The 26386-nt window shown below is 55.8% G+C and overlaps 2 protein-coding genes across 5 annotated transcripts; one reads left to right on the plus strand and one right to left on the minus strand.

Annotated features, from left to right (window-relative positions):
• The first annotated feature begins 1361 nt into the window (after positions 1–1361).
• On the plus strand, positions 1362–11314 carry HCN3 (hyperpolarization activated cyclic nucleotide gated potassium channel 3). Its single transcript, XM_019711837.2, has 8 exons — positions 1362–1822; positions 4819–5248; positions 6147–6308; positions 6712–6930; positions 7285–7431; positions 7782–8022; positions 8784–8948; positions 9315–11314. The coding sequence occupies exons 1-8, from the start codon at positions 1539–1541 to the stop codon at positions 10013–10015; spliced, it is 2349 nt and encodes a 782-aa protein (XP_019567396.2). The 5' UTR covers positions 1362–1538; the 3' UTR covers positions 10016–11314.
• PKLR (pyruvate kinase L/R) lies at positions 10834–19869 on the minus strand. Of its 4 annotated transcripts, none has more exons than XM_074318876.1 (12): positions 19776–19869; positions 19170–19316; positions 18017–18199; positions 15756–15847; positions 15531–15662; positions 15239–15425; positions 14606–14876; positions 14337–14487; positions 13882–14034; positions 13621–13787; positions 12731–12912; positions 10834–12102 (listed from the first exon to the last, which is right to left on the minus strand). In XM_074318876.1, exons 2-12 carry the CDS (start codon positions 19270–19272, stop codon positions 11996–11998), a joined length of 1728 nt encoding a protein of 575 aa, XP_074174977.1. In that variant the 5' UTR covers positions 19273–19316; positions 19776–19869; the 3' UTR covers positions 10834–11995. The 4 variants fall into 4 exon arrangements, with proteins under 4 accessions (XP_074174977.1, XP_074174976.1, XP_074174978.1 ...); XM_074318875.1 differs by lacking the exon at positions 19776–19869 and adding an exon at positions 18729–18904 and having other exon boundaries at positions 19170–19293; XM_074318877.1 differs by lacking the exon at positions 19776–19869 and having other exon boundaries at positions 19170–19330.
• Between the last annotated feature and the right edge of the window lie 6517 nt (positions 19870–26386).

Consider the following 26386-nt stretch of genomic DNA (forward strand, 5'->3'; position numbering starts at 1 on the left):
AAAACGCTTGTCATTTAGGGAGTGTCGCCGCTCCGCAAACCTTTTGAGGCCTGATGTTGAGGTCTGATTCTCCAACGTAGGTTGCAAATACCCAGTTCTTAAAGCAATTCGCCCATCTACCCACAGCAAAGAGGGACTCCCGCCTTTTTTCCTAAACAAAAGCTATGCACGTGTGGGGTCGGGGCACGGCCGTGAAGGAAAGGTTTGAGATGGAGGGATGTAGAATCGGGTGCTGAAAAAGTGGAGATCACTTGAGAACGGTATGTTACGTACTTACACACAATATAAGAAGTGTAAGTTTATTGCATTGAAAAAAAGAAGAGGAAAGAGAAGACCTTGAGACAAACTGGGCAATGAGAGACGCTATAGAAGGGACTGAGAAATAGAAAGGGAAATGAAGAAGAGCCTGAGGATAAGTCTATTAAAGTCAGACTATCAGGGGAGCTGGGATGAAGGATTGTCAGATGGAGATTAGATCACTTAGCCAGAAATGGTTTAGGAAATGTTCCCTAAAATAAAAGAGGAAGGGTCGTGAAGGCGCTGAGAGGACAGTGGCGAGTCCACTTCCTCCTCCAAGTACACTTTCCCAGATCATTCAACAAGCATTTACTGAGTGTCCACTATGTGTCCGCACTGTGCCAGGTGTCCGGCTCCTGTTCTTTAGAGCTTCACAGTCTAGTGGGAGAGAAAGGCCTGTAAACAGCTAAGGGCAGCCTTGTGAAAAAAGTGGTTAGAAAGCTCTAGGCTAGGTCCTACCTGGGAAACGTGTCTCTAAGTTTCCTAGAGGACATGAGATCTGAACCAACTGTTGTGTCCTCAGGGTCCACTCAGAGACGGGCAGAGTTGCATTTGAAGGTTCGCAGAGTGAACTCGGAAAGGGAAATACCAGGGTGAACAGCATGGAGAACAGAAGAAAGCAATATGCTTAGAGTGTGGAGAGAAAGAAAGTGGAATGCAGGAAGTCCAGGAGAGAGAGTGGGGGAGAAGAATCTCAAAAGCCATTCCCCACCTCTTCCATTGGTCCCCAATCCATCGCCCTCCTTGGTCTCACAAGCCACAACCACCTTCCGGTTTTCCCGCCATTTGGAGGCGTCCCCACCTCCCTGGCACTCTATGAATAAAAGCCCGTCAACTCTAGGCCACGCCCTCTCCGTTGTTCCTGCAGCGTTTCCCCGGGGTCTCCTCCTACTCTTGGACAACCGCCGCTATTCGCTAAGCCACGCCCGCCCCGGAGTCCCTCCCGGTACCGGCTTCATTGGCTCCGCCTCCTCCAGGGAAGGCTCTCGGACAGCCCCGCCCCCGTCTGCCCTGCCCAGCTTTCGCGCTGCCCTCGCCAGGGGGCGCAGCGCAACCCGCCCGTCGCCCGCGGGGGAATCTGTCACCACACCCCCTCTGCCCGGCACGCTGGCAGTTCCCAGCCGACTACGCCTCCGCTCCGAGCCCGCGGGGCTGCGCGGGCTCCGACTCCGGGAGGGGCCGGGGGTCCCGGATGGCCGCGGCCGGGTCTAGGAAGCCAAGCGTGTAAGCCGTGGGGCGTCATGGAGGCGGAGCCGAGGCCGACGACGGGGGCCGGCGACCGGGCGACCCCTGGACTGGAGGCGGTGCCTCCCGTTGCCCCGGCGCCTACGACTGCGACCTCGGGTCCGATCCCCGGGTCCGGATCCGGACTCGAGTCCAAGAGGAGGCAGCTCGGCACGCTGCTCCAGCCCACGGTCAACAAGTTCTGCCTTCGCGTGTTCGGTAGCCACAGAGCAGTGGAAATCGAGCAGGAGCGGGTCAAGTCAGCGGGGGCCTGGATTATCCACCCCTACAGCGACTTCCGGTACTGGGGGCCCGGCAAGGAGGGCGGGGGACGCAGATCCCACCCCCACGGCCGCGGCACCGGGACCGGGCCCGCCTCACCCTCCACGGTCACTTCATTTCCGGCCGAGGGGTTCCCGGGTGGGGCGAGAGAGTCACTTCCACCAGCCTAGCCTGGGAATTCTCAATGACTTCTCAGGCTGGGGGCGCCGGAAGGGACAAGCAGACGCCGGAGACCTGGATTTCCCGTTTCAGGAACCCGGCACTCCACCTGGACCACAGGGACTACTGGAGTTAGGGATCCTTGCGTCCTCCAGTACTGCTTGCTGGGGACCTGGGAAATTATGGCATATTCCAAGGCTCGCGGTCAGCCTGATGGAGAAACCGAGCTCCGCTATCTTCTACTCACCCTACCCCCTATTCCCACCCCTAGCACCTGCCTACTTCAAGGCAGGCTACCGGGAAAAAGAGGGACCCTGGGGAAGTGGGGGTGTTCTGACAGCAGTCTGGTCGCTGTCCCTGGTGCTGAAGGCGGGATGCAGCGGGGCATGGCTGTGGCTCAGCGATTGAGGCAGCAACGCGGGGGCACGGCCACCGCCCAGGTGACTATCAGAGAAAAGGCACTGAGAGTGAGGGCAGGGCCATTTCATAGTCCCCATCAGGCTGTACCTCTACATCAAGGTCGCTAGGGGAGGAGAGCAATCCTGTCCTTGCGGGAAATGAAGGACAGCTTTTGGGTGAGGCAAGGACATGTGTAAAGCACCTAACCCGCCCGGGCAGCGAAATGAGCCGAAGGGATGAGGCGTGAATCAGGAGTCTGGAAATACAATTGGAGACCTAGACATCGTCTTGAATCCACAGACTTCCACATTCCCTAAATGTTCCTTTCTCCCATTATTTCTTCCATTCCCATCTCCTTTACTGCCTCATTCCCACCTCACCATGCCCCTTTTCCAGTCTCCTGTGGATCTCCCTCCCCTCCCCCATTTCACCCTCTGATGTACCCCCCAGAAGCCATGTCTCTCCCTCATTATGGTGCTTCTTATCTGTGCTCTCCACTGCATCACCCGCCAGGCTTGTGCCTGCCTGTGAGCTGGCAGTGAAGTTGCTCTATGTCTAGGCGAACCCTCTTTCCCGTTCCTCTCCCAGCGCACAGTACAGGATTTCTCCAGTGGCCCAGGTGGGAGAGGAAGAGGGGGTCGAGGATTTTTTTTTTTTTTTTTTGGTTGATTGAAAGCACTTAGTCTGAGGGGCTGTCTGGAGGCCTGGACTTGGGGACCACCAAGCTTCTTTCGGGGGCTGAAAGAATTGATTTTACAGTCAGAGGGGCTGGGTCCTGGGTCAGTGATGTGATTAGCTGCGTCCTGGAAATAAAACCATCATAGTTAATTGGGACCCTCAAATTGTCCGGTGTTTTTTGTTTGTTTGTTTGTTCTGAATGAGGGCTTCACCTAGCTCCTTCCTGACCTGTTCTTTCCACAGCTTCCACCACAGCAGTGTGGCTCTCCCCTGCTCATGCCCTTGCCTGGGCTCAGCCAGAGTCCCAGTGGGCACAGGGAGGACAGGAGAGGAAAGGAGGGCGGAGCTTCAAGCCTAGCTGCGGGCAGGATCTCCTATGGAGCTTCTCCATGGGCAGCCCTGTCTGAGGTGCTGTGGAGTGGGGTGCAGCATCCCTGAAAAGCTCAGTTTAGATGGGAGGCAGGACAGGCCACCCCCAGCCTGGGACACAGTAGAGCAGATCCCAGCAGAGAAACAAGAACCATGGGTCCGACTGGTTGGGGAAGTGAGTGGGGGTGGGGAAGGCTGGGAAGGGGGTGAAGTACTACACCAGGAATGGGCAGATAGCTGAGATGGGGGAGCAGCAACCTCTTAAGGAGTCTCGGAATAGAGTGGGTGAGTCACACCACCAGCTAGTGCTTGTACAGAACTGTCACAGCCATTGTCTCAGTGCATATTTTTTCAACAACCCTGTGAGATTAGCACAGGGAGCTTGATTTTTAACTTTAAAAATATTTAATAATAGTGACATATATCATATATATAGTAAGGGTATTACATATATATTAAGATATATATGTATATATTAAGGGTAGAGATAATAGGGGTTATATACATAACAGATATATAGTATATATATATAGATACATAGTGTATATATATATATATACATACATAGTAGATATGGAGAGAATGGTATAATATAGAGTGGACCATATGATTGAGATATATGTTATATATATATATTATGTATATACATTATATTTGAAATATATATATATATTATGTAAATATATATATATATATATATATATATATATATATATATATATATATATATATATATTTGAAAGAGTAATTCTAAAGCACACTCTCAAATAACAATGTAACAACTATCTAGGTCAAGAGCAGGTACCCTATAAGCTCCCTGCTGCCTTCACATTCCTTTCCCACACCTACTATTATAACTTTTATGGCACTCATTTTCTTACTCTTTATAGTTTTACCATTTTTCTGTGACTCCCTAAATTATGCACTTGAGTTTGGCTGCTTTTGAACTTTGTACAAGTGAAATCATCCGATGTGTATGCTTTTGTTTCTTGCTTCTTTTGCACAACATTAAGTATGTGAGAGTCATACATACTGTGGAATGTGGCTGCAGTTGGATGCTTTCACAGTTGCATAGCATACAGGGGCATGAATAGATCAGATGCATTATATCTCATTTATCTACAGTTTTCTACTGACGGACACTCAGGTTGTTTCCGGATTTAACACTGCTATTCCGGTATATACCTCCTCCAGCGAATGGAATTGCTGGGAGTACAATGTTTCTCTTTACTAGATAATACCAAACTCTTTTCCCAAATGGTGGTCCAATGTCCACTCCCACCAGCTGTAAGTGGTCAGTCCCGTATGCTGCATCTTTGCCACTCTTGGCCGGGTCAGACCATCTGCTGTCAGTCTAGTGGCTGGTGAAATATCACTGTGGTCTCACTGCCCGTTCCACACCCACTTTAGGTTTTACTGGGACCTGATCATGCTCCTGTTGATGGTGGGAAACCTCATCGTGCTACCCGTGGGCATCACCTTCTTCAAGGAGGAGAACTCCCCACCTTGGATCGTCTTCAACGTCCTGTCTGACACGTTCTTCCTGCTGGATCTGGTGCTCAACTTCCGCACGGGCATCGTGGTGGAGGAAGGCGCCGAGATCCTGCTGGCACCACAGGCCATCCGCACACGCTACCTGCGCACCTGGTTCCTGGTTGACCTCATCTCCTCCATCCCTGTGGATTACATCTTCCTGGTAGTGGAGCTGGAGCCGCGACTGGACGCCGAGGTCTACAAAACAGCGCGAGCCCTGCGAATCGTGCGCTTCACCAAGATCCTCAGCCTCCTGCGGCTGCTCCGCCTCTCCCGCCTCATCCGCTATATCCATCAGTGGGAGGAGGTGGGGCAGGGAGGTGGGCAGGGGGGCTCGCGGACCCCCTCCCGGACTGCGCTGTGGGGGGGCTCGGGGGACTCCTGGGCAGGTGGGGCTTCTGAGGGTGGCTGTCTCCAAAGTTGCTGGGGGAGAAGCAGGAACAGAATGAGGGTTCCGGGGGTGGGGACCCAAGGCGACCGCGGTGGTGCAGCACGGAGCACAGCTGCTGGGCAAATACTTGAAGGTCAGTTGGACTCTGGGAGGAAGATGTGGGAGGGGGGCCAGGAATCGCAGGGTGTGGAAGAAGCTAGGCTTTCAGGGCAGCAGAGTTGAATGGTTCAAGCGTGGGTCCTGCAGTCTCATTGCCTGTGGTCAGATCCCAGTTTTACTGTTTACTAGAGAGACTTGGTTTCCTCTTCCACAAGATAAGAATGTTAAATATACTTGCATATGATAAGGTTATAATATAAGGATTAGAGGAGTTAAGCACTTAGAACGGTGCCGGCACATGGTTTACGTTCTCAGCAAATTACCTATAACAATTATTATTGGAGGGGAAGCGGGCTGCTGACATTAATTCTTCTACACATGCCCTGGGGACATTATACTGTGAAATGCCCCCTCCTCTTTTCCAGGCTCCACCTGGGCAGCTTGCACAGCAGACCTTTTTGAGTTTCTGCTGTGATGCTTACTGTGTGATTCTGGCCACATGACTGGCAGTGATTTCCCGTCTATAAGATGAGAGTAGTAACACGACCCACTTCGTATCAGCTACATATGTGTGCTGTACAAATCATGGCCACGTTGTTTAAACTCATGGGGCTGGGGCTAGAGAGACATTCAAAGAGAATTTGCAAGGCTGGGAACGGAGGGGGCCGGGCAGGGAGGGTCCCTGTCCACAGCGGCCCTCCCTCGGACCCCACAGATCTTTCACATGACCTATGACCTGGCCAGTGCTGTGATTCGCATCTTCAACCTCATTGGGATGATGCTCCTGCTGTGTCACTGGGACGGCTGCCTGCAGTTCCTGGTCCCCATGCTGCAGGACTTCCCACCCGACTGCTGGGTGTCCATCAACCACATGGCGGTGAGAACTCCCCACGGCGCTGCCTCCTGGGCCTGCTAAGGGCTCTCCTGCTGGAGCAGCAGGAGGACCGCAGGGGGCAGGAGGTGGGAGAGGATGGAGAGATGACCAAGAGAGAAGACCGGAGTGAAGAGGTGGGAAGTAAGAGGAGCAGGGAAAGAGACCCCGAGCAAGTGTCTGTGTGTCGGTGGGAGCAGACAGGGAAGGAAACCTAGGCAGAAACTGAGGCCCCCAAGCTGCAAAAGCGGCCCCTTCTGCCTCAGGGGCCCCCCAGAACCAACTTAAGTGCCTCTTAGGAGGCGGGTCGGAAGCAAAGGGGGAGGCAGCAGGACTAAGAGAGAAGAGGGGGCAGGAGGATGAGGCTCGGAGGGCCCTCTGCCCAGCTGTGCAATACTTTGCCCCCCAGAACCACTCGTGGGGCCGCCAGTATTCCCACGCCCTGTTCAAGGCCATGAGCCACATGCTGTGCATTGGCTACGGGCAGCAGGCGCCCGTGGGCATGCCCGACGTCTGGCTCACCATGCTCAGCATGATTGTGGGCGCCACCTGCTACGCCATGTTCATCGGCCACGCCACCGCCCTCATCCAGTCCCTGGACTCCTCCCGGCGCCAGTACCAGGAGAAGGTGAGCAGGGGCAGGAGGAGGAAGGGGTGGGCACGGAGGGCTGCTGGGGCGGGCGGCTCCCCCGGAGGCCCCTTCTGACGCGCGCCCATGTTGGGTCTCTGTCCTTCCTTGCCCCTGTGCACCTTTTCCTTGTTTGGACCTGTGCCCCTGTCCTGGGACACGGCCCTCTGGGCTTTCCTGTGCCTGTGCCTTGTGTCCTCCTTGTCCCTCCCTTATCCTTATGCCCTGCTGTGGCCCCGTGTGTCCCCTTGTCTCCCTCCCCCGTCTGGGTCTGGCCCATGTCTGTGACCTTCCTCCGTACACACCCACCTCCGCTGCTGCCGGCGGCCATGGCTGGGCTGGCCCTCCCTCCAGTACAAGCAGGTGGAGCAGTACATGTCCTTCCACAAGCTGCCGGCCGACACCCGGCAGCGCATCCACGAGTACTACGAGCACCGCTACCAGGGCAAGATGTTCGACGAGGACAGCATCCTGGGCGAGCTGAGCGAGCCGCTGCGGGAGGTGGGCTGGGGGGGCCCTGGGCTTCCTGGCCGCCATCGGGGGAGGGGCCCCATGGGAGGCCAGGCCTTTGGGGGCCTTTTACGGGCTAGGGTCTTTCTTGAAGGGCTTTTGGGCATGAAATATACATGGGGAGGGGCTGCAGGGATCTCTGTTTTGGGGGATGGCCCTTCGAGGGCGCATGGAGAGCCCTGAAGGCAGGAGCTGGGGGACGGTCCCAGGGCCACTGAAGCAGCCCCATCCTTGCGGATCATGACCCCAGGGGTGGGGCCTCTGGAGACAGATGAGCTCAATGGGGGGGGTCCCTTGGAGCAGGGGGCACAGCCTGCCTGACAGGCCCCTCCCCTGCCCAGGAGATCATTAACTTCACCTGCCGCGGCCTGGTGGCCCACATGCCGCTGTTCGCCCACGCCGACCCCAGCTTCGTGACGGCCGTGCTCACCAAGCTGCGCTTTGAGGTCTTCCAGCCGGGGGACCTCGTGGTGCGTGAGGGCTCCGTGGGCAGGAAGATGTACTTCATCCAGCATGGGCTGCTCAGTGTGCTGGCACGCGGCGCCCGGGACACCCGCCTCACTGACGGATCCTACTTCGGGGGTCAGCGGGCCTCAGGGAGGGTGGGGGGATGAGCAGAGGACGAAGGGCAGCTGCTCCTCTGGATCAGGGGAGAATCACAGAGTTCCAGCCTCTGCCCGGCTCATCATCAGGGTCCCTGGGCCTGGAGCTCGGTATTTTTAAGATGCTTCTTAAGAGATTCCAACGCACACAGGCAGGTTGTCCATTCTGGGCCACTGAGCCTCTTAGAACCCACTCGCGGTGACGCGCCTGAGATGAGGGACAGAGGAAAGAAGCAGAAGCGTGAGCCTGGTGGCTCCCCGGTGGTGTGACTCAGGGACCCAGCCCGTGGCAGTGGGGCAGTTCTGCAGCTGCTGTACTAAGTGACTTGAGCCTCACGTAATCTGTCCCTAAGCCACCCACCACCCTCTGGAGTCCCTGTGGTATTGCCCTTTGCCCTTTGGCACTGCTTTTCTCCTCCTGGGTTGGCCTTGGTGTTCATTCAAAGGAGCGGGAGGGGAGGGGTACACAGAGGGCGCTGCCCCAGGCCTACCCCTTGGGATAGAGCAGTGCGGTGGGAATCAAAGTGGCGTGGGATTAACTAGGACTCCAGGGACCAGCAAGACTGAGCTGTTTGTCGGCTTTAAGTTGGAGTGAGCAGAGCAGTTAGGGACCCTGCGTGGGTCACCCTTTGCTTCTCCCATCTGGGGAGGAGCCCGGGGAAGCTGGGTCAGTGGCTGCAGGCCCCGTGAGAGGGGGTTCTGGGGACAGTGGTTCTGAAGGCCTCCCTCCAATTCCGGCAGAGATCTGCCTGCTGACGCGGGGCCGGCGCACAGCCAGCGTGCGGGCTGACACCTACTGCCGCCTCTACTCACTCAGCGTGGACCATTTCAACGCTGTGCTGGAGGAGTACCCCATGATGCGCCGGGCCTTTGAGACGGTGGCCATGGACCGGCTGCACCGCATAGGTGAGGCCCGCCGCCTGCCCCGCCTGCCCCGCCTGCCCCGCCGGGCCCTCAGCCACGGGCATGGCAAGAAGCCCCAGCGCCCCAGGGCCCAGGCGCAGTGCTTGTGTCACACCCCGGCCCACCCAGCCCCGCACATGCCCCCAGGAGGCCTTTCACCAGCCGCTCACCGTCCTTGTCTCAGCGTCTCCTAGTCCTGGACACTGCCCCAAGCCCTCCTTCCCCAAGTCCCTGACACTCACCCTCTCTGACACATACTCTCAGGCCCTGACCCTCTTCCTCCAACCCCACCTCCCACCCCGCCGCCATCCCTTGGCCCTCACATTTTTTGATATGTTTTCTTGGTTTCCTTCCCGGGACAACCTCCAGGCAAGAAGAGCTCCATGCTGCAGCGGAAGCGCTCTGAGCCGAGTCCGGGCAGCGGCGGGGGCACCGTGGAGCAGCACTTGGTACAGCACGACAGGGACATGGCTCGGGGCGTGCGGGGCCTGGCCCCAGGCACAGGAGCCCGGCTCAGCGGCAAGCCGGTGCTGTGGGAGCCACTGGTGCACGCGCCCCTGCAGGCAGCAGCCATGACCTCCAGTGTGGCCATTGCGCTGACCCACCAGCGGGGCCCCCAGCCCCTCTCCCCTGACTCTCCAGCCACCTTCCTTGCTCGCTCCGCTCGACGCTCCGCAGGCTCCCCAGCCTCCCCACTGGTGCCTGTCCGAGCTGGCCCTCTGCTGGCCCAGGGGCCATGGGCATCCACCTCCCGCCTGCCTGCCCCCCCTGCCCGAACCCTCCACGCCAGCCTGTCCAGGGCTGGGCGCTCCCAGGTGTCCCTGCTGGGCCCCCCCCCAGGAGGAGGAGGCCGGCGACTAGGACCTCGGGGCCGCCCACTGTCCGCGTCCCAACCCTCTCTGCCCCAGCGGGCAGCAGGTGATGGCTCTCCTGGACGGAAGGGGTCGGGAAGTGAACGCCTGCCCCCCTCAGGGCTCCTGGTCAAGCCTCCAGGGACGGCCCAGTCCCCCAGGCCACCAGCGCCTGAGCCAACCACCCCCCGGGGCCCCCAGCTCTCTGCCAACATGTGAAACCCTTAGGCAAGCTCTCGGGTGCAGTAATGTGTGCCCAAGGGCAGACGCCTCTTGGGGCAGGCCTGAAGCACTGCCCTATGGGAGCATCTCCCTGCACTGCCAAGAAGAGGGTCCTGCCCTCAGCTCAGGCACCCCACAGCCTCCTGACCCATTCACCCATCCATCCAAGCTACCACGTCACCGTGCAAGGCACTGCCAGGCACCGCACATCCCCACTGCCAAGTCGGAGTGACTAGGCCCTTGGACGAAGGTCTTCCCTGGCCATGGTCCTGCCAGGTGCAGGCCCGGGCCCATAATCCCACCTTACTAAGCACAAGTACTTGCCACTGCCATCACTGCCAAGTAACTAGATGTCTGTTTCCCGTGACCCTACAGGTTCTGCCTGGCATGGTTACCTTCCTGTCCCCCTAGCATAGCCGGGCACTGCCAATGACCTCGTGCCCCTATTGCTGTGAACAGATGTCGTGGGTCCTCAATGTGGGCACCCACCTTCACTGCCACGTGTGGGCTCTCCCTGTCTATACCCCCGTCCCCCGAGTGGGAACACACGACTCCTGACAAGTTCCCTGTGCTGTCTGTCTCTGTGGCAGAACTGTCTCTCTGTAAACTGGGAGCCACCTCCTCCATGGGTCCCTGCCCACTGGTGTCCCCCTTGAAGCTAAGGGATGATTGGCACCTCCTTATTTAGTGTGCCAGCTTAGATCCCCCCAAGTTGGGGGCAAGTGGCTGAATCCTTACATGGCATTTTTTTTCTTCCTCCCTTCCTGATTTATTTATTCATATTTATTCAATCATTTAATAACTGTACTTATTCATTTGCTAGTTTTGTTACCAATTCACTTTATTCACCCATCCCTTTATCCATTCCTCTCCCAGTAGGGAGACAGGAAGGGGCAGGGCTCCCCCATACCAGCTACTGTGGTCCTTGCTCAACTCCACTGGCAGCAGTGGGGCCCTCTCCCTATCTAGGTAGCGACAGGAAGGGCCACCGGAGCGGGAAGGGCTCTTCTTTCTTTTAGGGGTTTTTTCCTACTGAGTTTGCTGTAGGTGCAGGAGTAGGGGGAGGGCCCCTAGTGTCTGAGCCTGGGGAAGGCTAGGCTAGCCAGCACCTCTGCCTTCTCAGGGACAAGAGAAACCCCTTACCCCACCCCTGTCTCCATGTCTACTCTGCAGCATCCAAGAATGTGGGGCCAGGACCCTTTTCTCCTGGGTGGGGAGTTCTGGGGTTCTGGGAGTGTGGGAGAAGTTTAATCATTACTTCCAAACAGCTGGTTTAAAAAGAAAGTAGAGACACTCGTTTTGGCTCCTGGTTTGTGTGTGGGAACAAAGTGGGCAGGAAGGAATTTTTGGGCGCAGGAGACAGCAGGGCATCTCACCCAGCAAGGCATGAGGTGGCCCCGAGAGCGGCCAGGGAGGGGTCATGACGACAGCGGTAAGATGAGCGCGCCAGGCTGTCAGTGCTCCCAGCACCCACCTCCTCTGGCTTCCCCAGAAGGTGGTGCTTTGATGTCACTTTGTTACAATGAAGGAAGAGGTGGCACTCCTCAGGAGATGGCTGGATTACCATGAGGGCCACATATGAGAATGTCAGACTCATGGATGTGAACTATTTCTAAAATGGTGATTTTGTAGATACTGCACATGAGTCCCCCACCCCCGGTGTGGGAAGCCTGGGGACCTAGCACTAACCCGTAAGCTGGGATTCAAGGCTCGCAGCATGTTAGGGTCAGCTGAGAGCACCGGGCACAGGTGTTGCATGACTGGTACTGCGGGGTGGCCAGTGCTTAACTAATGCACAGCCTGTCGGGGCCTGCCTGACATGGAGAGGGGAAGGGGCCCTGGAACGGGGCAGGCGGCAGATGTGGCCTCGGGCAGGTAGCACTGGGAGTACAGAAGACAGACAGAGGACATGGGGTGGAGGGACCCGGGAGGAGGGAGGGGGTCCAGAGCCGGCTGGGTCAGAGGGAGAGGGGCCTCTCAGGATATGCTTAGCACCCGCATGATGTTGGTATAGCCAGAACCAGGTCGCCAGCCTGTCACCACAATCACCAGGTCCCCAACACGGAGGAAGCCACGGAGCTTTCCTGGGGGAAGGAAAGAAGGCGCAATCAGCTGCTGAGGGACCCGAGCCAGCCCTGTGATGAGACCCAGCCACCACCGTCTACCTCCTCAACGCCACCCTGTAGGGAACGAGGGGCCTGAGGCATGCTGCGCGGTGCCTGCCACAGGTGGCACCACGGGGAGTCTGACCACTGCAGTGTATTAGAGCTGCAGGTGTGTCGGTGGGTGGCATGGGCTGTGTTGCTAAGCAGCAAGTCTGTCCACCTGGGTTGCTATGCCGATAGGAAGAGGTGAGGTATGCTCAGAGCCAGTTGTAAACTAGATTGATGTTTCAGCTGCTCTAAGGGGACTGGGTCCCGGGTCCCCTTTCCCCTTTCGCCTCCTGCGCCTTATGTCACGCCAGGCTCTAGCCACCTGGTGCAGGCAGCAGCTGGGCTGACTTCTTAGGGACGGCCCTGGCCTCTCTCTCTGCCCTCCTCCCTCAGCACGTCCCATGGAGGCCAAAACATCTCTGAGTCTTAGTGAGCCCCACAGAGAAAATCTGGGACCAGAGGAGAGAGGCAAGGCCCTTCGGGTGGGTGTGAGCAGTGGGTTGGGGGGCTCGTGATCCTAATCCGGGGGTGGGGTGGGGAGGACTTCTGGGCGGCTCACCGCTTTCAATGCCGAACTGGACCCGGCGATCCACGTCGTCTGCCCAGACGGCCTCTGGAGGCTCACGGTAGAGCAAGGGGAAGACTCCTCGGCATAGGTGGGCCTGGCGGGCAGCCTGGGCAGAGCGGGTGACAGCAATGACCACTGCCCGGGGTCGGTACCGACACAGGAGCTGGGCTGAGCTGAGGGAGGTGGAGAAGGTCAGCCTGGAACCGTGAAAGAGCGCTGACCCAGGAAACCAGAGCTAGGTTCTGGTTCCAGGCGTCACCAACAAGCATCATTTTTCTCTGGGCCTTGGTTTTCCTCACCTATAAAGTGGGTATAAGAATGCCTGCTTTTCTCACCACACAAGGAAGATAGGAGATAATAACTCATATATCAAATGAGATAGGAAGGAAAAACCTCCTTGAGAAACAAAACCGCTCTGAGAAGGTGCCATTATACGGTACTTCACTTACAAATGTCTGCTTCTCACAACCCTGTGAGGAAACGGAGGAAGCTTTAGAGCCTGGGTGACACCCAGGGTGTCATTTCAGAGCAAATATTTGAACTCAGACCTTCTGGGCCCATCCGCAACACCTCAGCAGCGTAAGGTTTTGGGGGTGAAATGCAGAGGACTTGCTTCTGAGCCCTAGGAGCCCACATGGCCTGGAAGCCCACGTTCCCAGTGATGCCATCTTCCCCCTCCACCCACCTGGGGCTCCCTGGCACAATTCCTGGTGTGCTCCCAGACCTGCCCCTCCTGGCATCCAGGTCCCATAGCTACCCCTCCTCATGTCCCAAATCAATATTCTTCATCTCTGACGACAAGACAAAGCCCGAGCCTGGGGCCCATCCCAGCCTGCCCCTGACCCAGAGGTCCATCTTAGGGTCCCCGGTGTCCCCCTCACCGGCCAGTCTTGGTCAGCACGATGATGGCAGCAGCACAGCACTTGAAGGCAGCCTCTACAGCACCGATGGCGGTGACTTCTGTGGGATCACGACTCAGGGGGGCTGCCCGGCGCAGCTCCTCAAACAGCTGCCGGTGGTACACGGCGGCCTCTGCCTCCCGGGCAATCTGCAGGCAGCATGCGGTCAGCCTGGGCAGGGGCCCCAGGGGCTGGCTGGGGGGTGGCCGTGCGGCCCATCCGCCTGGCACTCTGAGCTCCTACCGCGTGCTGCATCATCACGGCCTCCACGGGAAAGCTGCCCTTGGCGGTCTCCCCTGACAGCATGATGCAGTCGGCCCCGTCCAGCACGGCATTAGCCACGTCACTGGTCTCTGCCCGCGTGGGCCGCGGCTTGGTAACCATGCTCTCCAGCATCTGGGGGACACGTGCAGGTCAGAATTGCAGGAGTCACACTCTGATGAGGGACCCTGCCCAGCTACTTCTCTGAAATCCAGGCCCTCAGAGCGCCCTGAAAGCCCCGCCAGTCACCAAGTCTGTTCTCCTGGCAGTTCAGCCCCTTCATCTGAAAATGAGGGTCACAGTATCTCTTCTTAACCTCACTGTTTGAGGAGCAAACACTGGACAGCAAAACGGGCTATAGACCTAAGGTGCAGGTATTCACCCTCAGGTGTCCCCAAACCCAGAGTGCCCCTGCCCTCTCCAGGCTCACTCCAGACCTGTGTGGCACAGACAACTGGCTTGCCCGCCAAGTTGCAACGTCCAATCATCATCTTCTGAGCCAGGAAAACCTTCTCAGCTGGGATCTCGATACCCAGGTCGCCCCGTGCCACCATGATGCCGTCGCTCACCTCCAGGATTTCATCAAACCTGGGCAGTTGGGGAGTCAGGGCTGGAGAAAAGCCAGGAGATGCCAGGGACAGGAGATGGGAGAAGAGGGACGATGGGGCTGGTTAAGGGCCTGATGGGGACAAAGGCCAAGCCTCACTTCTTCACGCCTTCGTGGTTCTCAATTTTGCTAATGATCTTGATGGCCTGTCCTTCCGGCCCGAGAGCAGCCCTGACGGCAGCCACGTCGCTGGCTTTCCGCACAAAGGAGGCAAAGACGATGTCCACGCCATGCTCCACCCCGAAGCGCAGGTCTCGGGCATCTTGCTCGGACAGCCCGGGCAGGTCCACCTGGACGCCCGGCAAGTTCACGCCCTTCCGGCTGCCCAGGACGCCGCCGTTCTCCACCTCGGTCTCCAGCCCTTCTGGGCCTGCAGGCGTGGAAAGAGCCAGCCTAAGCCAGGGCTGAGGTGGGGCGCAGAGTCACGGCAGAGGGAACAGGGGCTTGGATCCTCAAGAGATCAGGAACCACGTCCTGTTCGTGCCTCGGCCCTCGGCCTGGGCTCCGCACTGAATAAGCTCACGGCGGATGTCTGTGCAAGAAACGACTACCCCGCCCGCCCAGCCCCAAGCCTGGGTGAGCCCAGCAGTCTGGATGCCAGGGGCTCCTGGGACGGGTGGGAAGGACGGCGGCCCCGGCCGAGTGTGGTGGGTCTACCGGGCGAATGTGGGAGCCGGAGGGGAGAGGCGAGCCCAGCTCTGCACGCGGCCGGGGCGCCAGGCGAGTCCGCACCGATTCTCTTGACCGCCAGGGAGATGAGCCCGTCGTCAACGTAGATGTGGCCCCCCACCGGCACGACCTGGGTGATGTTGGGGTAGTCCACCCACACGGTGTGCGCGTCTCCCCGCGTCCGGAACGCCGGGTCCACGGTCACCAGCACCTGGGAGCCCTTCACCAGCTCCACTTCCGCCTCTGGGCCCTGGGGGCGGAGCCACAAGTCCCGTGTTCGGCTCCTCCCCACGCTCCGCCCCCAGAGCACTTGCCTCTGCGCCCTGCCGCCCCCTGCTGGACCCCCGCCTCTCACCCCCTGCAGGATCCCGGTGCGAATCTCGGGTCCTTTGGTGTCCAGAGCGATGGCCACCGGTCGGTAGCTGAGCGGGGAAGCTGCAAAGCTCTCCACCGCCTCCCGGATGTTGGCGATGGACTCAGCGTGGTACTGGGGACGGAACCGAGCGGGGATTTCAGGGGAAGGTGGCCAGGACCCCGGGCATCCTCTAGCCCCGCCGCATCCCGCGGCCCCTCCCCGAACCTCGTGCGAGCCGTGGGAGAAGTTGAGTCGTGCAATGTTCATCCCGGCCTTGATCATCTCTTTGAGGCGCTCCACAGAGCGAGACGCCGGCCCTGGAACCAGAGATGCTGCTTAGACAACTTTCTCCCCGAACCTCAGAGACACCCGAGCACGCCACAGAGGTCACGCTACCTGACCCTTATTATCTGAAGCAACCCCTGCTCACGGGTCAGAAACTCCGTTCCCCTCTCCAGCCAACACGTGCCTCCTTGCGGAGGCAGCGCTGCGGTGGAAGGGAGGCTTGGAGGGGCGTGGGCTGTGTGAGGGTAACCCCAGATTATGAGGGGGGTATATCGGGATGGGGGCAGGTAGGGCATTTGGGGTTCCGGGCTGCAGAGCTGATGGGCCTCCTATTGACTGAGGAGAGTTAAGTTGAGGGGCCCTGCGGCCCCTCCTAAGCCAGTTCTTCCATTTGTGCACTAGGTCTCCGGCTCGCCTGCTCAGAGACAGATTCTGCCATTTTCAGACATTAATGTCTTCCTTCTTATCGGATCATTCTTATCAGCATGGAACACTGCTGTTCCTTCTTCATCATAAAAAAATTATCTAAATCCCAGTTTCCCCTCCAACTCCAGTCCTATTTCTTTTTTTTCTTAAGTGTGTTTTTCCAGGGCCCATCAACTCCAGCCAAATAGTTTTTTCAATCTAGTTGTGGAGGGCGCAGCTCGCAGTGGCCCATGTGGGGATCGAACGGATGACCTTGTTGTTAAAAGCACCAAGCTGTAACCACCTGAGCTAGCCGGCCACCCCCAGTCCCATTTCTTTGCTCTCCTTTGCAGCAAAACTCATTGTAAGAGTTACCTGTCCTTGCTGCCTCCAGTTCCCCACGCCCTATTCTCCTCTGTACCCACTTCAGTCGGCGTTGGCCCCCAGCTCTCCACTGCATCTGTTCTTGTCAAGGGCACCGAGAATCTGTGTCTTTGCTAAATCTAATGGTCAATTCTCAGTCCTCATCTTAGCTGTCCCATGTGCAGCACTGGGCACATGTCCTTGATGAACCTCTTTGGCTTCGGGACACCACTTTTCTCAGTCACTCCTGCCTCCCTGGCTCTCCTTAGCCTCTCTGCCCCCCTCCCCTGAACATTAGATGTCCCATTCTCTTCACTGTCATTTCACCTTCATTCCGTTGGTGGTCTCAGCTGGTCTCATGGCTTTGAGTACCATCTATATGCCAACAATTTATATCTCCAAGTGAGACCTCTCTCCCAAGCCCAGAGCTGTGTATCTGATCGCCTACTCCGTACCACAGTCTAATATGCAGTCGGCTTGCCCCCAACTGAACCCCTGATTTCCTCTCCCCCCAGCCCCCGACCTGTCCACCAGTCTTTCCTGCTGCTTTGATAATGCATCCTTCTAGTTCCTCAACCTTGGAATCACCCTCACCCCACCCCACATCCAATCCATCAGGAAATAAATCCTGTCAGCTCTACCTTCCAAATCAATACATTCAGAATCGGACCACTTCTCACCCCCTGCACTGCCACCACCTGGTCTGAGGCAGAAATACTGCAGGAGCGGCTTCTGCCCTTGTCCCCACCCCCACCTCCAATCTATTTTTAATACAGCCGCCAGCATGGGTCTATTAAGCATCAGGAAGAGCCTGTCTTCCCCACCCCCACCCCCCAGCTCAAAACACAGTAGTCTCCCTACATGGTCTTCCCCTCCCCCCAAATCTCTTCATTTCTGCTACTCTTCCCTTTGATGGTTGCTAGCCATGCCCGCCTCCTTGACGTAGGGCCTCTGTGCTCACTGTTCCCTCTGCCTGGAATTCTCTTCCCCAGATGCGTGCATGGCTCATTCTTTCATCTTTGCTCAGTCTTTGCTCAGGTCTGGTTTTCTCAGTAATGGCTCGCCTGACTCTCCTCAGATCTGCAGACTGCCTCCTGCCCTGGCACCCCTGGTGCCCCTCACCATGCTCTGTTGTTCTGTTCTCCCATAGTAGGGTACTTATCGCTTCCTAGCACACTCAATAATTTATTGTGTGTATTATCTATTGTCCCACCCGGCTAGATTGTCAGCTTCCCAAGGGTAGGGATCTTTGTCTAGTTCACTGATCCACTCCCAGGGCTCAAAACCTTATCTACCAAGTGCTCAGCAAATATTTGCTGAATGAATGACTCCGTTAAGTACAGACAAGTCTCAAAGGAGACAAAAGACGAGGAAGCACCCTGAGAAACAGCACGGGCGCCACGAGGCTGCGGGCGGGCGCGGAGGGCGCTTACCGATGGTGGCAATGATGCTGGTGCTGCGAGCTGCCAGGGGCTCCGAGTCAATGTCCAGCAGACACAGGTGCTCCAGGAAGGTGTCTGCCATCGCCGCCGACAGCTGCTGCCGCTGGAAGAAGGCAGTGCCCAGCTCCTGGCTCAGCTGCGCCACGCTGGCCCGTCGCAGGTACCCCGCTGGGCCTGCAGGAGAAGGGGCTACATGGGCACCTGCCTCTGCTCCCTGCCTTTCACCTCACAAGCCCTGTACCCCTTCCCTCGGCTTCCTGGTCCTTGTGAGCTGAGCTGGCCATTGTGCATATATTATCTGATGTGGTCACGAGGATCCCAGGAAGCAGGGATTGTTACCTGCTCTATAATGATCCCCATTATACAGATAAGGAAACTGAGGCCGAGAAAGATTAAACACGTTGCCCAATAGCATATAGCTCCTAAGTAACAGAGATGGGATTCACATCCAGGCCTAACTCTGGGAGCAAGTTCTTGACCGTTTAGCTATCTGATCCCTCACAACCCCTGACTTCTTGCCCTTCAGCCGCTGGCCTCCCTCAGCCTCAGCCCCCCTGGATATCTAGTCCACAGTGACCCCTCATTATCCAGGCCCAGTATCAGCCAGTTCCCTTTCCTTAAGTCCCTGTTTTCTCCTTCCAGGTGCTGGCTCCTTCACCCCCTCCTCTGAGTATCCTCAGCCCCTTCAGTGCTACCCCAGGACTTGGGGTCCCTGTGGCTTGGCCCAGCCCAGGGGAGCCGCTGCAGCGTACCCTCCATGCCACCGCACGCCTGCCTGCCGCGGGTGGTCTGCTCCAGTGTCGGGCTGTCAGAGGCATGAGGCCTGGCTGGGCGGGGGCCAGTTCTGCCGACTGGTTAAAATGTCAACCAGTGTCTCCTCTGTCATTGGAAGCCAAGGGGTCAGAGTCCAGGAATCACGGGAATGTCCCGTGGCCCCCATTTGCAGGCTCCCCTCTGCCCTGCCTCCAGGGGCTGGGAAAAGAGGCCCGGACCAGAGTCCATAACTCAACCCCGATGAACACAAAGGCCCCCCAAATCCCTCCTAGCCAGCAGCAGACATGCATCTTTTGCACCCTCGTCTCTACTCCTGATTTCCACCCTCATCTTCCCCCTCCCTTCACTGGCTGCTGGGGACCCTCCTTACCTCCTGGAGCCCCAGTCAGGATGGATTTTGTTAAGTCCCTGCGGGGTTTAGAGACCCATGTCCAAAGTTGCTGTGCTTGTGTGTTCTTGTTCTGGATTGACATGCTTTCAAGTGCAGGAATGGGGCTGCAGGAGTGGGCTGCCTGGACTGCGCAGAGAGGGGGAGAGGGTGACACAACTGCTGTCTTATCTAAGGGAGCCAGAGAGAAGAAAAGGGACACACCCAGTAGGCCGCCCCTGGCCCCACACAGAGTCCCTCCCCCAGACCTACTGGCTCTCTTCCCCCGTCTTCTGGCATTCCTCCTCTCTCATCCATTTTTCCTGATAAATTTTAAATCCATTCATACTGTCTGGTCATCAACCTGAACAGAGATTTTTTTTGCCAGTGACATGGCCCCTTTTTCTTTGCCCGTACTGAAGTTAGCCCCAGACGGCTCTGGGAAGCGGGCTTTTGGGGTAAGGGCTACAGCCGGAGGACAGGGGTGGGGAGCACAGTGACAGTGTGGTGGGGTTCTCTGGAAGGGCTCTGATAGCATCACCGTCACCCTAACCTTGGCTGCCATTTGCTCACTGACCACGCTCCAATATTTATGCAGCACCTACTTACTGTGCTGGGTCCCGAGGACACAGTGGTGAGCGAAACAGGCAGAGCCTTTGTCCTTCTGTGGAGTTTACAATATGGTGGGGAGACCAACTACAAACAAGTAGCAAACAAATCAGTCCGTCAGTACAAACTGCGAAAGTTTAGAATGGAGACCATGAGAACAGAGAAGCCAGGGGGGAGAAAGGAGGGAAAAGGCTTTGAGATGAGGTGGTCAGGGAAGGCCTCTCTGATGTGGTCATATTTAAGCTGAAATTGGAAGGATGAAAAGGGACCGGTGGGGACAATTTGGAGCAAGGAGTTTTCCGTGGGGTTGGAAACATATGCCAACACCCTGAGGACGGAAGGAGCCTGGTGCTAAGGAGAGGGAACACTGAAGCCTGAAGCGAGGCCATGTGTCTGGAGGGGAGGGGCATGGTCCCTGGAAATCAGAGACCCCGGCAGGGCCTCGGAGGGCACTGGGTTTACCCAGGGGAGTGACATGATCCAGGGGATGCACTAGGTCCCTCTGGCTGGTGGGTGGAGAATAGACAGTAGGTGCAGGGTGACCTGTGAGGGGTTTTAGGTGTGATCCAGTGGGAGGTGATGGACTGGCATAGTGGCGGTGGAGATGGAGAGAGGGGGACAGATCTGAGATGAATTTTGAAGAGCAGACAGGCTGGAAAGACAGAAAAGACAGAGAGATGTGGGCAGAGGGAGCTGGAGGTTTCCATCTCCTCAAGGATTGCCTGAGGAGCCTGGCTTGCGCAGCTGGATACGTGGTCGGCCACTCACCCAGAAAGGGGGAGACATGGTTTGCGGGGCAAACATTCACGGTCTCCGCTTTACCTCAGCTAAGTTTGAGAAGCCAATTAATCGCTAAAATCAGGAGGCATGCAGTGGGGTCTGTCCCCCTTCATGCCTCGTGTGCATCCCCTCCCTTTACCATCACAACATAGAAGGAACGGAGGGTTAATAGCTGCTTTCAAGGATGAGGGAACTGGGGTGAGCAAAGTGAGCCGGGCATCTTCGGTTGCCCCGAAGATCCTTTCTCTACCCTTCTCCACTCTGCCCAGGGACCAGGAGGCTTCTGTAGGGCTTGGCTGGTGGAGAAGGGCCCTGACAGAGAAGGAGACGGAGGAAAGGGAGGCTGGGCATCTACCTGCTCCTGCCCCCTGCAAGGTTGCTGTGTGTCCCAGCTCCTGCCAGCATCCCTCTCCCTCCAGATCTGAGAAACCATTCTCTCCCTATCCCCTGGGCCCCTGAGGGTACCTAAGACCGCCATTACCCCATCTAGGGTAACCTTTGTGTATAACCCTGTTATGAAACACTCCTCAAATTATCCAGTTTGAGAAAGTCCTGTCCTCAGTTTCCTGATGGAACCCTGCTTGTCTGGGTGGAGCTGGGATTCAGGCCCAGAGAGTGTGGCTCCGGGACCCGAGCTATAAGGTCCATTTCCTTCTCATGATGGTTTTGGTGACAGAGATGGGAGAAGGCTGAGATTCTGGTTAGAGAACCAAGAGTCTAGATAGTCGGAAGGACTTCCCAAGGGGGGTGAGCTTGAGGTCCTAGGCTCTCTACACAGAAGGCAGAATGAAGGAAGACGGACAACAGTTACAGCCAGAGGGGACATGACAGACTTCAGGGACTGGGGACTTGTGCTTGGGGACTGGAGAGGGACATGTTTACGGTTGGCCCCGTAAATTGTGAACTGATTCCAGGACCAGCCGAGAGGACAAGAATCCCAGAAGTTCAAGTTCCCAGGGGCCAACTGGGACTTGGTGCCTCAAAGAGGCCCCTGTCCTATCCAGCCGAGGGACAGAAGCTTTGGCCTGATATCAAATTGGAGAAGCAGTCTGGCTGACCCTGGGGTCACAAGTGACCATGTAGGAGAATGTGCACTTTGTCACAGGGTTAGGCAGCCCTGAACAGGAGGCCTGTAGGTGAGAAGACCCGAGAAGGACAACAGGTCACAAACAGCACAGGTGACTCCAGCTTCTCAGGTAAGGTCTCTCCCCATCCCCATAAACGCTGCTGCCCTCAGAGACACACAGAGAGCCGCTGGCAGGCTGGCCTGTCCCCCCACAGAGACACCTGCATGGAACGAGCCTCCACCCCCTACCCCCTGCCCATGTGGCCTCTGAGGGTGTGAGGTCACCAAGGTCAGGTTCCTGCCCAGACAGGGGAGAGACAGGAATAAATAAATAAAGCGTCAGGCCTGATGGAGGTGTGTTCAGAACAGAGGGGCACGTGGGGAGCCTGGGCCTTGTGGATGAGGGGGAAATCGGGGCGACACAGAGCCCCAGCGCTGGGACACATGTAGGCACCCCCATTCCACAAACACCCGCATTCCACGCGAGCACACGCAACACCCTAACCGTCCCACACAAGGAGTCCGCAGGCCACAAGCACACGCTCATACAACAGATGCCCACAATTATAGATACACCTGACCCTCACGCACACGCATGCACACGCACACTCGTGAGTCCAAGGTCGTCCTCCAGCCCAAAGCAGCTTTATTCTGCAAACCGACGCCTGCCCACCCGCTCCCCGGGGACAGGGCCGCCGGCCGCCTGCGATTGGCGCCCGAGAGCCGAGAGCCCTGGCTGGCGGGAGGGCGTGGCCGGGGCTCTGGGCCCGGGAGGCGACGACGCGGACCCGTGTGCGAGCCAGGCCGGGGTGGAGAGACGTCTGCACGTCAGCTTCGTCATCTGCAAGCCGAGATAAGGAGCCTCCGGGAGGCGCGGTGCGATAAGGTGCGCGGACGTGCGGCGCGCGCCGCACCAGCGAGCTCCGGGACAAGGCTGTCCCCGCGCCGCGCGTGCCGCCTCCCCCACCTCCGTAATCAGAACATCCGGGTGGGGCCCTGCGCCGGTACCTCCACAGGTGCCCTAAAATGTGTTCCAAAGACAGTCACACTCGAACAATTGTGCAATTTACACAATGACACAGTTCGGAGGCACGAGGTACAGGCCAAGGGTTTCTCCCTTCCCGACTCCCCAGCAGCCATCAGACCTCTGAATTTTCTGTGTATTGTCCCAGAAATAGACAATGCAGGTACAATGTACGACCTTTCCCTATTTAACGCAAAGGGCAGCCGGGCCTGTACACTCCGGTCTGTCTTTCCCCACTGAGATCCCGCTCTCCTTGCTTACAAAGAAATTACTTAATTTTGTTCATAGCTTTTGTAACGGGCCCTCTGAACCCCACCGGTGGAACCCTCACTTGCATGGGGGGAAGGGGGAGCATGTCCGGAGAGAACCTAGAGGCACAGGCCAGCCTGGGCCCAGTCTCCTTTTTTACGAAAATTGTGGTAAAATACACATAAAACAAAATTGACCATTTTAACCATTTTTAGGTGTCCAATTCAAGTACATTCACCATATTGGGCACCATCATCACTATCCATTTCCAGAACTTTCTCATCAACCCAAACAGAAACTATACCCTTTACACGGTAGCTCCCCACCCCCAGCCCCTGGTAACCTCTATCTAACTTCTTGTCTCTGAATTTGTCTACTCTGGGCACTGCATACAGGTGAAATCACGCAATATTTGTCTGACTGGCTTTTTTCACCCAGCATAATGTCCTCAAGATTCCTCCACGTTGCAGCACGCATCAGAGTTTCCTCCCTTTTTAAGGCTGAATAATAAATATTCCATCGTCTGTACAGACCACACTTTGTTGATCCACTCATCTGTCCACGGCCACGTGGGCTGTTCCCACCTGCTGGCTGCTGTGTCTACGTGCCCTGGTCTTTGGCTCCTGCTGGAGCCTTCTGTGAAGGCCTCTCACGTTTTTGTCTACCTCCCGCGTTGCAGGTGGGGCATGCAGAGGGCTCAACGCTGGTGGGAGCGGGGAGAAGCACAACAGCCCTACCCTAGAGGGGTTGGGGAGCGGAAGGCAGGGGGAGACGTGGGGAGCACAGCACTCCATGTAACACCCACTAGTGTCCCCATCACACTCAGAGAAAAAGCCCAAGTCCTCGCAAGGCCTTGCTGCCTCAGCCCTCCTCCTCCTCGGCCTCGTGCCCCTTTCACAGCCTCTTTCCCGTCACACTGACCTCTCTGCTTCTCACACAAGGCAGGTAAGCTCCCGCCTCAGAGAGGGCCGGGCCACTCGAGCCATTCGCTGTTCCCCCCTGCCTTCCGCTCAGCCTCGCTTATTACTTCCTTCCAATTGCTTCTCAGGTATCACCTGAGCGGTGAGGCCTTCTCTGACCACACCGGTGCACACGGCAATCTCCCCCCTCGCTTTCCTTTCCTTCCCGCTCAGACTTTTAACATCTGACTTGCTAATTGTGTTCCCATCCCACCTAGAAAGTCAGTCCGAGAAGGGCAGGGATCTTGTCTGTTTTGTCCACCGCTATATTCCTAGTGCCTTGTAGGCGCTCAGTAAATAGCTGAATGATGAGTGAATGGTGAGGGGCCCAACCCTCAGTGAGACTCAACAGGGTCCGGCCGGCCCAGCCTCTCCTGGGCTGCAGACCCTCACCTCCAATGGCCGCCTCTCATCCCCTCGGTGGGGGCCATGCTTCACTGTTCAGCCCCCCTTCCTCTCTTCTGCACCTTCTATTAGGACAAGGCAACTCCTTTTTGCTTCCTTACCCTCACCCCATCCTGCTCTGCCTCCTTTCTCTGCATCTTAGTGAAACTGTGAGTCTCTCACCACCATATCTGACATCAGCCAACAAAACCTGCAGATTCCAAACCCACCTCCTCTCTGTCCTCTCTGCCGCCTACTGTGGCCTGCCTCTGCTCATCAGTTGCCCAGACCTGTCCTGCCCAGGGTCTCCATCGCTGGGGACCCCCCCTGCAGGGGAGCCTTCCACAGCAGCCAAAGTTGTCTGTCTAAAAATCAGGTCTGGGGGGGGCCGGTTGTCTCAGCTGGTTAGAGTGTGAGCTCATAACACCAGTGTCGCCAGTTCGATTCCCACATGGGCCAGTGAGCTGCTTCCTCCACAACTAGATTGAAAACAATGACTTGACTTGGAGCTGATGGGTCCTGGAAAAACACACGGTTCCCCAATATCCCCCCCAAAAAAAACCAACAACCCAGGTCTGATCAGCCTGCTATGTTCAAGGACATTGCCGACGCATCAGGGCACGCCAAGACCGTCCCCATCTGGGTCATATGGTGGGTCTATGTTTAACACTGAGGAACCTCCAAACTTTTCCACAATTTTATATTGCACAATTTTATATTCCCACCAGCAATGTACGGGGGTTCCAACTTCATCAACATTCGTTTTTTTCATTTTTTTAAAAACTATAGTCATCCTAATAAATGTAAAGTGGTAGCTCATTATGGCTTTGATTTGCATTTTCCTAATGACTAATGATATGGGCATCTTTTCATGTGCTTATTGGTCATTTGTATATTTTCTTTGGAGACATGTCTGTGTAAGTCTTTTGTCTATTTTCTAGTTGGGTTTCTATTTTTGCTGAGTTTTAGGAGTTCTTCATATATTCTGGATATTAAACCCTCATCAGATGTATAATTCACAAATATTTTCTCATTCTGTAGGTTTTCTTTTCATTCTTTTGATAGTGTCCTTTGATGCACAAAAGTTTTTAAATGTTGACGAAGTCCAATTTATCTATTTTTTTCTTTTGTTCCTTATGTTTTTGGGGTCATACTTAAGAATCCAGTGCGAAATCCAAGGTATGAAGACTTACTCCTATGTTTTCTTCTAAGACTTTTATGGTTTCAGCTTTTATATTTAGGTTTGAATCCATTTTGAGTTTATTTCTGGACTCTCAATTCTGTTCCATTGGTATTATAGGTCTATCCTTAGACCTACCACATGGTTTTGATTACTAAAGCTTTGTACTAAGTTTCCAATTTGGGAAGTGTGAGCCTTTCAGTCTTGTTCTTCTTTATCAAGATTATTTTATTAGTTGTTGATGGCCCCTTGCACTTCCATATGAATTTGAGGATCAGCTTCTTCATTTCCACAAAAACGTCTGTTGGAATTTTAATAGGGATTGTTTTGAATCTGCAGATTGCTTTGGGTGGTATTGGCATCTTCATGTGGAATATTTTCCGTTTATTTAGGTCTTCTTTAATTTTTTTCAGCAATGTTTTCTATTTTTCAGTGTACAAGTCTTTCACCTCCTTGGTTAAATTTTATTCATAGGTATTTTATTATTTTAGATGCTATTGTGAATAGAATTGCTTTGTTTCCTTTTTGAAATTTTTCACTGCACGTGTGTAGAAACACAATGGAGTTTTGCATGTTCGCTTTGTACCCTGCAACTTTGCTGAGTTTATTAGCTCTAGCCGCTTTCTTGTGGATTTTCTATATATCCAATCATATTGTTTATGAAATACAGATATTTTTACTTCTTTTCCAATTTGGCTGGTTTCTTTTTCTTGTCTAGTAGCTCTGACTAGAATTTCCAGTGCAATGTTGAAATAGCAGTGGTGAAATCCGGTATCCTTGCAAAATGATTTTTGTTCCATAATGACGAAATCCATTTATGTCCTAGGTGGTTTGGTGTTTCAGGCACCTTTCCAGATGGATCAACTTACTGCGATTTGGGAGGGTTAAAGGAGATAGAGCAACATGTGAAGCCATGGTGTGCAAAGTTATGCTGTGTGTGTGTGTGTGTGTGTGTGTGTGTGTGTGTGT

Source organism: Rhinolophus sinicus, linkage group LG14, assembly GCF_036562045.2.
Source record: "Rhinolophus sinicus isolate RSC01 linkage group LG14, ASM3656204v1, whole genome shotgun sequence".
NCBI lineage: Eukaryota > Metazoa > Chordata > Mammalia > Chiroptera > Rhinolophidae > Rhinolophus > Rhinolophus sinicus.